The sequence below is a fragment of the Dunckerocampus dactyliophorus genome, chromosome 10 (assembly GCF_027744805.1).
Source record: "Dunckerocampus dactyliophorus isolate RoL2022-P2 chromosome 10, RoL_Ddac_1.1, whole genome shotgun sequence".
NCBI lineage: Eukaryota > Metazoa > Chordata > Actinopteri > Syngnathiformes > Syngnathidae > Dunckerocampus > Dunckerocampus dactyliophorus.
This window is the reverse complement of record NC_072828.1, coordinates 28,020,457-28,033,733: the sequence shown is the minus strand read 5'-3', so window position 1 is coordinate 28,033,733 and position 13,277 is coordinate 28,020,457. Positions and strand designations below refer to the sequence as shown.

General features: G+C 40.5%; 1 protein-coding gene across 2 annotated transcripts in view; it reads left to right on the top strand.

Moving 5' to 3' along the window:
• The window catches only part of rnf13 (ring finger protein 13), a 44,397-nt gene that overhangs the window by 15,773 nt on the left and 15,347 nt on the right, over positions 1-13,277 (top strand). For both annotated transcript variants that reach the window (XM_054788892.1, XM_054788893.1), the window contains one exon: positions 12,568-12,655. In XM_054788892.1, coding sequence (XP_054644867.1) covers positions 12,568-12,655 — 88 coding nt within the window. The remainder of the gene's footprint in view (positions 1-12,567; positions 12,656-13,277) is intronic.

The window sequence follows — 13,277 nt, the reverse complement described above, 5'->3', positions numbered from 1 at the left end:
TGCGGCCCGCCGAATCATATTTTGCAGCCCATGAGTTGATTTTATCAAAGAGTAGTGTAATTGCAGCCCGGGCCATTGGGGCAAGTTCAGTGTTACTTACAGGGGCAAATAAACACCAACACTGAACTAACAGTGGTGTTAACGGGGGGGCGGTCACTAGACAGAACACGACCTACAATCGTGGTGCTTACACAAAATGACAGCACAACATATAACAGGTAGGTAAACACACGTAGGGCTGCTACTACTACTGTGTGGAGTAATAGACAACTATGTTAACTCTAAACATAACTTCAGCGACGTTTTGTGAAATGAAAGAAGAAGAAAAAACAAATCAACACGGATAACTCGCACACTCGGCTGGTGAAGTTGAGTGGAAAGATCAGCTAGCATAGTTAAAATCAAAAGTACAGACACACGCTGGCTTTCATAGCATGGAGGAGACAACGCTGACTTTGCAGTTTGGAAGAAGTGATGAAAATGGGACACACACCATACATATAGATATACGTACAGGAGACGCCGCAAGTGGCACCCCTGTCCTTTTGAGTTTACCGTATGCGGCCTAGGGAAACATATAACTCTTTGCAGCATTAAAACGTCAATTTGGGATAAAAGAGGACCTTTAAAGCAGGGGCCCCCAACCCCTTGGCCGCGGCCCAGTACTGGTCCATGGGTGGGGCCAAACCGGGACGCTTTCAGGTGCAATGATAAATAAAAAAATACACTTGTAAATAACTACATCAAATTTTATGTAAATGCATATCAATTTCGGAAACATCCGGAGATGAAATAGAGAACTTGCAGAATGTAGAATTTAGCCGTATTTATTAGAACCACCGACAAAGGGGACTATATGTCTGATGCTGAGGTGTTCGAAGTCAAAGACATGGAGATGAAGATTGGTCGGCTTCAAACAGAAAATGCTAATCAGATCACGTTCCTTATTAGTGGGTGAACAATAAAACACTTGGTGAATTCTGCTTGCACCCTTCCTGAAATTAATCCAAAGTCGTTTGGTGTTCTCGCTAGCCGTCCATTAGCTGCTAGCGCTGGCCAGTCAGCGGACTAGCTAGAACGCCAAACGTCTTTGGATTCATTTCAGGAAGGGTGCAAGCAGAATTCACCAAGCGTGTGATTGTTCACCCACTAATAAGGAACGTGATCTGGGTTGAGACCGTGGTGAAACAGGCTAGTTTTGCCCTATCGATGATCTGCTGTTGCAATAGTAATCATTGCTTGAGCAGACAGACCAACAGAGCCGAATATGGTAACTCTTCTGTTTTGTAACTTGATTACTTTGAAATGTTGAGCCTGGAGTGTTGAAAACACTACACTCAGTCTGAAATGTTATACGATTACCATTTTTAAGACATTTTGAGTATGGGATTGTTTACTTTTCCAAGCTAAAACAGCATTTTCATCGCACTCATGTGACAAATACTTCTATTTACGTCTCTGTGCTTGGAATAGATGTGTCATTACTTACTTTGCACTATTTAGTGATTTTGTATTACTAATTGGACAGAAGATTAAGACGTGTGTTTTTTCATTGTTATATTTTATATAGATGGACGGATGGATGCTTATTGTCATTGCACACAGTATACAACCAAACTTAGTTTGCTGGCTCCGCTTCCATTTCAAGCAACATTAAGACATCTTGAAACTTAAATGTTCAAAATCCAAATGTAACATTTAACATTTAGAATGTAAAATATTGATCCCATCAGGAGAAAAAGCATCTATAAACATTTGACATGTTGACTTTATTTTTGCCAGTGCCTTACAGCATGCTTGGGGATATGATGTGCTCTTTTACACTTTAGAAAATACTCCAAGAACGCCACATTGATTTAATTGGAATCTTTGTTCACGAGTCGTATCGTTTGTACACCGCATCGAATCTTATTGATCGTTCTGTTTTTAAAAAATATCGTTTGTGAATCGTATCGTAACCCGTGTATCTAGATTCGAAGCAAATCGTCGATCACAAAGACATTTACATCCCTAATAATCACAATATTTTCCCACCCCCAGTGTTGATGTGTCACTCTTTAAGATGTCACCCACGTGTCATCGCTGTCTAGCCTCCTCCCGGTGCGTTAGCTGTTAGCATCCATTGAGTCAGCATTTTAATGGATCCGTGGCTGTAATGGGCAATAAAAGAGACGTCTGCGCACTTAACCTTCTGTGAAGTGTGAGCACTCGCACACGTAGATGGTGTGTGTGAAGAGGTCGAATGTCAGGAGAAAGTGTTTGAGATGGGGAGGGCAGAATAGGATCAAGTGAAGGGGTGTCGATTCATTGTGTGTGTGTGTGTATGTGTGTGTGTGTGTGTGTGTGTGTGTGTGTGTGACAGCATTCCTCTGACTGCTTCTATTTAGAAAATAAATCTCCAGAGAGAGAGAGAAATAAGGGTTGCACTTCCTGTGCAGTGGGACTTTTTGAGGTTTTTGCAGAAGGGGGTTGCACATGGCATGGGTGACCTCTGTGCAGGAGCGGGGGGTTGGACGGGAAATTGGATACCAACCCTTCCCCCCCTTCCTTTGCCATATCTCCCCTTCTTCCTTCATTGTCAGATTCTTTGCAGACTGTTCGTCGTCCTGCGTGCACGTTCATGTCTCTACACTGAGACATAATGTCTTAGTTATGTAACGTGTGCTGAATGTATGGAAATCTGTGGAGGCACGTTGCCCCACGCTCCTTAAACCTCTCATTTACTGCCATTCAGGCGCTTTGCTGCCTTCCATGTGCACCTGTGTACTATACAGTCCAGTATATTATGTTTGACACAGGTATAACATAATATGTAGAATCCTGCAAAATGGAACATTGTTGGTATCTACACGCACTTTTTTTACACAGCGACACGGCATCTCGCAATCAGATAATTAAATGCCCGACAGTGTCAAGTATAGGACACTGCATAACAATAGCTTTCAACAGGGCGGGAGAAGTGTTGAAATACACCCCCAGCCCCGTCTCCTGGCATCCTGGCCCAGTCCCGCCTGTCCTGTTCAGGCTCTGATTCTACCTTTTGAAGGCGGAATATTCACGGGACAACTTCTCCCCCGACCCTTTCTGTGTCAGTGCGGTTTATTCAGAACAGTGACCCCGAAAAAAAAAGGCGGAAGATGACTGCTTTTGCAGGCTGTGTGAAAGGGGATCAGAAAACACTCATGTCCGAGACAGCTCTCTCTTTCGCTTTTGATCGCCCTTAACAGCCTAAAAACATATGTAATAAACAAAAAAACATATCCTGTTAACGAAAAAAACATACTGTAAACGAAAAAAACATATACTCTAAATGAAAAAACTTATATAGTAAATGAAAAAACATCCTGTGATTGAAAAAATATATAATGAACGAAAAAACACATATAAAAAATGAAAAAAAATCTTCTCACAGCATTACGACTTTTAAAAAAAATAATGGATTTTGTCCAAAAATGGGATTATTTTTCCTCATAATATTTTGACTTTATTCTTTACTTTACTTTATTTCTGCTGCTGTTTTTTTTTTAATTTTCCAAAAATATTTTGACTTTATTCTCGTGTAACATTATAACTTTTTCCCTAGCCAGATTGCCTAAAAATTACAACTTTATTTGATGTTTTCTCTTAATATTCCGACTTAAAACGATAACGTCTTATTTCTTTGATATTTCAAAATTCATGCTACTATTATTTTTCCTCATAATATTTTGACTTTGTTCTGGTAAAATTACAAGTTTTATTCCATTTCTGCTGCTGTTTTTTTTTCTTTTCTTTATTCGTGTAAGGTTTTTTTTCACGACCTAATTTTGCAAAAATTATAACTTTACTCGTTGTTTTGTTTCTCTTAATAGTCCGACTTAAAAAAAATGTCTTATTTCTTCAATATTTCAAATTCATGCTACTAAAAATGACATATTTTTCCTCATGATGTTGCGATGTTATTCGCATACAATCACAACCTTTTCCTCATCAGATTTTTGTAATATTAGTACTGATTTTTCCATTTTTGCTGCAGTTTTTTTTTTGTTTTCTTGTGAAATTACAGTATATCTTTAGATTGTGGCGTGGACCAAAAAAAAAAACAGCCCCCCGGTCCCCACTTTGGACACCCCTGCCATACAGTGTAAGAATAAATAGTCTAAGGTGAGCACAAAAGCCACAAAATATGCTCCAGAAAATCAGTTTTTCAGGGCGCAGGGTGCCGTATAATTCTCTGAGGGGAGGCTCGCTATGCCACGCTTGGCTATGAAACTTGCTGAGAGTAATAAAACGGTGATCTCTGTCCCTGGCAAGTTGCGACTAGATCATTAGTACAGTGAACTGGTGCCGCAGGGCAACAAAAAAAGTACTTCAGTGTATCTTTGGGAGTGGCAGCGTTACTTCCTCTCTAGTTTCTTATCAGCAAATCAAACACATCTGAAAAGCGGGGGGAGGGCATATTTTTTCTGCAGCAGTGCAGTCTGAGTGAGTAGAAAAATTCCGCTGTTGGTCAACATTTGTCGACTAACATTGTTTTTTTTGTTGTTTTTTTAACCTCATCTCACAGTAGTGGTGGGAAGGCGGTGTTGGTTTGTGCGGCACTGACCTCATAGCCCCGGAGGTATACACAATAACACACACATACACAAGCACACACAGGCCTAGCTTTTATTAAAGTGATGATCTAGCTTCCTGCACGCGCTCACTCAGTCTCATGACCGAGTATGACTATGGATGACTGGGCGTATGACTGGCTCTGTGTGTGTGCTGTTTTGTTTTGCAATTTGTTGTGGCAATAAACAGTTCAGTCTGTTCCCTTGGTCACGTATACGAAAACGCACACATGGTCACGAGTACCGCGTCCCTAAATATCAATTTCTATAGCAGGTTTTAGTCTATTAACACACATGCCAGCATACAAAGCCCTCTGTTATGAACGGAACTGCACAACATTACCGGAGGTGGGAAATTCAGATTTAATGTATGTAAGCGGCAAATCTACCTGTGAAATCATCATTATGCACATTGCAGAGTCCAACCAAGGTCCCGAGTATGTGGATCAGTTACGTCAAGCCAAATCTGATAAGAGAATTATCTGGGTTTCGACAGCCAATGTGATAATGGATGGAATTGGCTCTCTCCCTGCAGACAAGTGTGAAAGAATAAGAGCGCGGCGGTGCCAGGCTCATTAAAATGTGTTGTAGCGCTCTCTCTCCTTGCGGTTACGCCTGCACTGCAAACTAAACCATCATCTATCCGACAACAGAAGAACTTTGTTCGAATTGCAGCTGTGCAGGATTATCAGCGAACTAGCACCCCCGCCCTGCAGTTTGCAGGTTTATTGGACCCTTTATCTAATCAGCCGTCTGGACCTTGGAGCTCAAACCTGAGCGAGATTCCGCTGAAGGAGAGGGTGGGGACGTTGTGGGGGGCAGTTGGTAGGAGAAGGAGGGAGGAGGTGGGAAAAAGGGCACTAAGGAGGGAGGGAGGTGGGATCAGCTTTGTTGTGATGTGGCCTATTATCATGTGACAACCTTGGAAAAGGGCGATTTTTGAAGAGTTCACCCACACATCATGGTGTTCGCAATGCAAGGAAAAATGGAAAAGGGGCGGGATTAGGGGATGAAGACATAAAAACATTTTGAACTGTGTGCAGCAGTTGAGGGGGGGAATCTGCGGTTATCATTGACACACACAAACACCCGGTGCTGATGGAGAAATGATCCATGATGCCATCAGTGGTCGCTTTCCACACAGTTGTTGCTTTAGAAGAGTGGAGCGGCGGTTATACTGTGCAAGTTTTCCCTCGTATTCCTCATTGTCACCACCCTGTGTCTCTAGCATCGCACTCTAGCAACTCATCACTGTGTACAGTCTTGGTCTTCCTACGCAGAAAGGACTGAAGCATTTGTTGTTGTTGCTTTTCCGAGATCCAAATGGTTAAATCCATCAGCGAGTCCATTTGGTGCCATTTCACAGACCTCCAGTCAGCTGTGACCAGTGGGGGCTCAGTCTTGTTTATACACATCCGCAAGCACACACATGCCATTTAGGACTGGCTTATGCTCTTGCGCCGAGGCGCCAGACGCCGGCTCGCTCCTCCGCCTTCAAGCCCTCCTGCGTAGCTTGACATGCACCTCCAAAAAAATTCTCAACGACGCGGATCATAATGGCTGTGATTGGTCGGCTTGTAGTCTGTTACAGTATATATTGTGTGTGCGTGTCTTGTACACACGGGCATGTGCAGTGTTTTCCCATACATTTGTTTATTTGTGGAGGCCCGCCACAGATAATTTGGTGCTACTTTTTTTATTTACATTTTTTTATTTTAAAATGTCTAAAAAGTCATTATTTTTATTTGTAATCAGTTTTCTTTTAAGATAAAAATATTTAAGTTTTTTAATGTAAAAAAGAATTATTTTTGTAATTAAAAATACACTTTTAAAATCATATTTTTCATTAATTTATTTATAGAAAGAATGTTTTTAATTTTAAAATAAAATGTGAAATTCTTTATGTAAAAAATATTATTTTTGTAATTACAAAATATGTTTTTAATTAATATTTTTCATTAATTGAATTCTTAAATGAAATAATGTTTTTTATTGTAATGTTTTTGTGTGCTTAAAAATATGTTTTAATTAATATTTTTTCTTAATATTTAACAGAAATCATGTTTTTTTTTATTTTAAGATAAAACGTTGAATTTGTAATGTAAAAAATATTATTTTTAATAAAAAAAAATTAATGGTCTTTTTTCATGAATTAGTTTTATTTTTATGAAAAATTTGACGTTTTAAGATAAAAATATTTCTTAATGCAAAATTTTAAAAAAGTTAAAAAAATGATGGAGAAAGATGTGCACGTTATCTTTTCAATCAGCGCACACGCACAGAGAGACCCGGAAACATGAAAATTGTTTTTCAATCGCCTGTGCGTGTAACGCCGCGTGAAATGAAACCCGTAACACCCGTAAGTGAATAACTTCATGCTCTGTTGTTAAATAGGGTTTACCCGTCTAAACACACAAACACTGAGTCTGAGTCAGATAGATGGCAGTCCTGTGGACAACACAGGAGCTCCCGTACGCCTTGCATTCTGACTTCAGATCAACATTTGCAATAAAAGCGACTCTTTTAAACATTGATTACACTTCCCGTTTTTGTTGAATTGCCATTTTTCATTAGCGATGAAGGAAGATGACAACCTTAACACGCGAGGAGTGTCATAGTTGCTCACCGAGTCGACAGCGCCCCTAGCATTTCGACGGACAATTGCACGTCACACGCACAACCCCGAAGTCGAGCTGGAGAAGGATCAAGTGTTTCCTGCTTACTTTGATGGAACAGTAACATAAATAATGTTTTATTTCTAAACGGACTTCAAGCAAAGCATGTTCCCACAGTAAGTGTGCTGCAGTTACTGTATGTTATCGGTGTGCACGCTGGTTTGCAACTGGTAGTGGAGCAGTGCAGAAATGCGGAAGAGACCTTGCATGAGTTTCCAAGTCTCTCACACACAGCTTTTTTTCCTCTCTCTCTCTCTCTCTCTCTCTCTCTGAGAGCTTCCACTTCTCATTTTTCTTGTTCTCTCACTTCTGCTCTCCTTTTTTTTTTTGAGTTCCTCCCCCTCTTCAGTCTCAGGAATGTATCAAATGTCCATATCTGTGCAAACACAAACAAGAGCCAGCAGCAGAGGTGGAATTCCTCTGCACAGTTGCTCACAAATGGTTCTTGTGGTCATCCAACAAATGATAGGATATAATATGCAAATGAGCATCATCTGTTTATGCAGTTGTTTATGAAATGACACAAAGCTCATTGACACTCATTAGGGACTTCCTCAAAAGACACACAACTAGAATTGAGACAGCATGCCTCTTGAAGCACACAGTGACCCTTTATACGCGTAAACAATACACCTTCACAAACACATGCAGTCACATCGGCCTGGCTGACATAAACACTGCTTCACGTATGCATGCACGCTCATAGAATTACAATGACAAGACGCAGACAAAAGACAGGACTGTTCTGCCTAAGCAGCCATGCATATCTTTGTGCACACACACACACACACACACACACACACAGTTCATCCGTCACAGGTCGCAATGGATTGCCGTGCATCACAGACTAGTCAATTTGCATAAATAGGCTGAGCTGTGACAGAGACTTTGAAGTCACACAGAAGACGACTTTTCATATCATCGCTGTCCATTACCTTTTTTTACCAGGAGCAATAAAACCAGCTTTACAGTCAAGTATTTCATGAAAACACACCACGGCTGGCTTTTATTAGACAGCTTTTTCACACCAGAAACATAAATCTAGTCTTTTCACAGCATTATGTAAGTGCATGTTACATTTGACTGCGCTATGTCTACGGCGATGCTGTACGTAGCATCAATTTCAACTGAAGTTTGAATCAACTGTTTGAAATCAACTGAAGAAAGTGCAATGAGTTAGCTTGATATTTCCACCCATAGTCTCTCGCACACACACACACACACACACAAAGTAACAGCCTCTCGCGCTCACGTTGCAACCAAAAATAATGCATGTGCAACACACACTGCAACAGCACCGCATAAACTATGCGGGTATGGAAATAAACATGTACACAGTAATATGCATGCAAAACAATGCTATTTTATACTCGTGTATAACCCGCAAGGTATGCTGGGTAACTTCCTGATGGGGAAGTGAGCACGTGGGCTTTCCAACATGCCTAAAAAGAACAACAAGTTGTTGTTTGCCTCTGACAAATTGGATGGGTTTTCTTCCAATAAATGGCCCAATTATGAAGATTATAGGCACAAAATGGCGTGTTTCCCAACAAATCAAAAGTTCACTCTTGTCCACGCTTGTCCTCAGGAGAGTCGAGGGGGTTTGCTGTAGCCTATCGCAGCTGACTTTGGGGCGAGAGGCGGGGTACACCCTGGACTGGTCGCCAGTCAATTGCAGGGCAAACGCCACTCTTTTGTTTTACGAAATGATTTGTGACATTTGCTGGTCTCCAAGTGCTTGCTTGACATTTGCCCATTAAAGTGCTTGTGGTTTGAATTACTTTACACATTACTTTTACAACATCACTAAAAGAGTCAATTTTGCAATTTTGGATAACGGGTGATCTTTTAAGATGTGTAGCGAAGCCTGCTTTTTCCCAAGGCTGTCCTCCGTGAAGTGGTGGGCGTCTACCCGGGGTGGGGTCATCAAGCTAGGTGCAGATCAGAGACAGTATGTCCAAGAGGATGGATGTTTTTCCATCATGACCGAATTTCGTGCTCCTGTCTTCGCAAAAGTAAAGCAAAGAAGCGAGGGGGATGATAACTTTTTCTCATGTTTGGTGGTCATAAGCCGGCTACAGGGACACATATTACTTTTATCTTTTATAACATCATTCAAAAAATCAATTTTGGATAACAGGTGACCTTTTAAGATGTGTAGTGAAGCCCGTTTTGTTTTGTGGCTTTTTTCAAGGCTGTCCTCCGTGTGGTGGTGGGCTTCTTATCATCTAGCTAGGTGCAGATCAGAGGCGGTATCACGTCCATGACGGAATTTGAAAGGCGACCATTTGGGCGCCACCTCTCTCAGAAGTAAAGCAAACAAGTGAGGGAGATGATAGCTTTTTCTCACATACGGTGGTCATAAACCGTCTATAGGGACACGTTACTTTTATGACACATTAAAAAGTAATTTTGTATAATAGGGGACCTTCAGTGAACAGATGCGCACAAGCCTGTTCCTGGTCCTATGAGCTTGTAACGATGGTTAACAAGTCACAACGGCATGTTTTCACAAAGCACACAATGTCATCAAGGATTGCATTGATTTTTAACATTTGAAATGAGCATCATTTGTATTTTTATGGCAAATTTAGACGGCTGCTTTTGTATGAAAAAGGACAGGTGAGCAGTAGGCAGGAGAGCAGAGAATCTCGTGCTAAAAAGTCACTCATTTATCATAAAGTGGACTCATAAAGTCATTGAACAGAGACTATGTGTATTTGTTTCTTTTAAAAGTGGTGATAATGACAACATTTTCACTTTCCTGTTCTTATCCTTGTCAGTGCAAAAACAAAAATAATTCCAAGATTATATTGTCATATCCTTTTTCCTTCACAACATCTGCGGTAGGTGGCCTTCTGTAACAATAGCCAAACAGGATACTGCGGCTTCTGACTTGGATCGGAGCTACAGAAATGGCGTCCTCGTTACATCCTCCACATTCATGACGTAGCAGACATTGCCACCCTTGGGTAGATCCCTCTTTACATCCTTTTAAAATGCACTCTTATTGTTTTAGCAAGCTGTCGTTTATTATTATTGCACTTTGGGAAGACCTTCTGCAAGATGTTGTTGGGAACGATTCTACACTGATGTTGGACATGAGGGAGGCTCACCATCTCTCTTCTAGTCCATCCCGAAAGTTGTTGTTATTCCGACAATACGATACAATGCCATTACTGTCCAACCTCACCACGTGGAGTCGTACTCAGGGTACGCTGTCATCACGGTTGGGTTCACAAAGTGCATAAAGCTGCTTATTTAGCTTTTGTGAAAACGGCTTGAATTGTTTTTAAAATGAAATGTCTGAAAAGCAAAAACGTGGCCGCCATCAAGCACAACATCTTTGCATGGGCACAGGCGGGACTCGGCAACTGACTGTCCATAAGTCATTGGCCATTTGTCTAACGATTATAAAATAGGAGGATATCTGTGTCACATTTATGCAAGCATGTCTTCGAAATCGTTTTGACCACAATCAGGAGGCGGTGCCACGAATGTCATTTGCGGTCCAAAGTTTTTTTTGTTCCTTTTTAACGAATGTCTCTATAAGGTTTTAGAGGGGACAAGTGAAGAGGCCAACTTGTATGAGCAAGTTGGGTGTTTATTGTATTGGAGGGAGCGCCGAGGGCCTGAGTGTTCGAAGCAAACGTGTTGTCTCTTGCACAGTCTCCTGGGGAATGGGCTGCTTCTGCTGCTTCTTCTGCTGCTAGCGTTTAATTGTGTACAGGCCTGGAAGTGGTCAAGTTAATGCTATGCAATATGATGTACTTTCATGGCCTTCTTTTAGCCCCACAAGTCAAAACACGTATGCCATTTCTGCACCACCTACATCAGTGGTGTCCAAAATGCAGCCCCGGTGCCATTTGTGGCCTTCTGTTGTTTTTTTTATTGGCCCGCAACATATTCTAAAAATGTAACTTCACAAGAAAACAGCCAAAATTGAAAAATCTGCCATTTTTACATGAATAAAGTCAAAGAGTATAATGTTGTAATAAAGTTGTGATATTATGAGGAAAAACTAATGTCATTTTATGAGCATAAAGTTGAAATATTAAAGAAAGATGTCGTTTTTTTAAAGTCGTAACATTAAAAAAAAAATTTTTGGCAAATTAGGTTGCGGAAAAGGTACAATGTTACGAGAATACAGTCAAAATATTATGGGAATAAAGTCATCATTACGAGACGAACGTTTACAGTCAGGAAATGTAAAAAAAAAAAAAAGCTGTAATTGTACGATTAATATTAAGTCAAAATATTAAGAGGAAGAAAGGCGTCAATTTTATAAGAATAAACTCGCAATATAGGAAAATTAATGTTATTTAGTACGATAAAGTTCATACACTAAAGAAAAAATGTTATTTGTTAGTAACAAAACAAAGTCGTAATTTTTGGAAAATTAGTTTGCGAAAAAGTAAGAGTGCAAAGTAGGACGTGAATAAACGTATTAGCAATTGATGGGAAGCAAAGACGGGTGGGTTGAATAAGCTCTGCTTCTTCCTGCTCCTTTTGGACATGAGGAATTGCCAATATGAATATGTGATGTATACCAGGGTATTACGGGTGTGTCCAAACAAAATGAAACCATTTTAAAAAGTTATAATGTTACAAGAATAAAGTCAGTATATGATGGGAAGAAAGTCCTAGTTCTGTGGGGAAAAAATGGCAGAAATGGGGAAAAATGCTGTAATTTTACAAGAATGAGGTCAAAATATTAAAGAGAAAGAGGTCATATTCTAACGAGAACAATGTTACTAGAATAAACTCTGAATACTATGAGGAAAAATAATGTTATTTTATTAGCAGAGAGTTGAAATATTAAATATGAAGTTGTAATATTATGAGAAACAAACAAAACAAAATAAAGTTGTAATTTTTGGAAAATTAGGTCAGGGAAAAAGTTTTAATTTGGTAGTAAAATCCAAGTATTATTGGAAAAGGCGTAATATTATGAGACGAATATTGACAAAGATTATTTAAGAAGAAAGTTTAAATATTTGGAATATTAAAAAAATAGCAAAAGGGGGGAAAAAAGCAAAACCTGAAGTTCATGCAAATAATATGCTTTTTCACTTATATCACAAAGCTGAGGTGCAGTTTTTTCTCGAAATATATCTACAGTAACTTCTTAGCATATCTACATGTGCATGTCTGCTTTACAAAATACCAAAGTGGCAAAGTAGCATCCTTTCATTTTCCAGAATGTGGCCCTCGCTGGAAAAAGTTTGCCCACTCCTGCCCTACGTGACCACCTTTGCCATCTGTCTGCTAATCAGCATGTATATATTGTCTTTTTCTAGGTCCTCAACGCACAGAAAGCCGGGTACAAGGCAGCCATTGTTCACAATGTGGACTCTGATGACTTGATCAGCATGGGCTCCAATGATTGTAAGTGTGCTCCTCCTTCCTCCATACATGTACGCAATAAGCATGCATGCTTTACGGCTGCTTTCTTCTCAAGCCTGAGGGCTCTAGTCGAGTTTAGGAATCCCTCTCAAGTCACAAGATGTCCTTCTTGCAAGGCTGTACCGCCCTGCAGCAGTTTTAGTCACCATGGTACTATCTGTCCGCCGTCTTCACTTGAAGGGCTTGCAGCAGAGTCATGAATCATGCAAGAGCTGCCTTGGCGGACTATGTTGCACATACCTGCCTGCCAGGCGTGTTTCCTCTTGTACCTCTGTGGAGTCATGCAGCATGTACATCATTCCTCCTTTCACACCTGCCTAGCAGTTCCTGGCACTTGTAGAAAGTGATGCTCCCGTAATAACTACTAATTCATGTAAAGTGGATGGTCAGATGTTTACAAAGGGCGGGAGCTGCTTCCCTGTCTGCACCGCCTCAGACATTTTTTGTGGGAAGAGCACAGGTCATAGTTTTATTTGCATTGTGTTAAAAAATGTTGGCTGCACGGTGTCGTCATGGTTAGCATTTCCGCCTCACAGTCAGGAGACCAGTCCAGGGTGCAGCCCACATCTCGCCCAAAGTCCTTTGGGATAGGCTCAAGCTCACT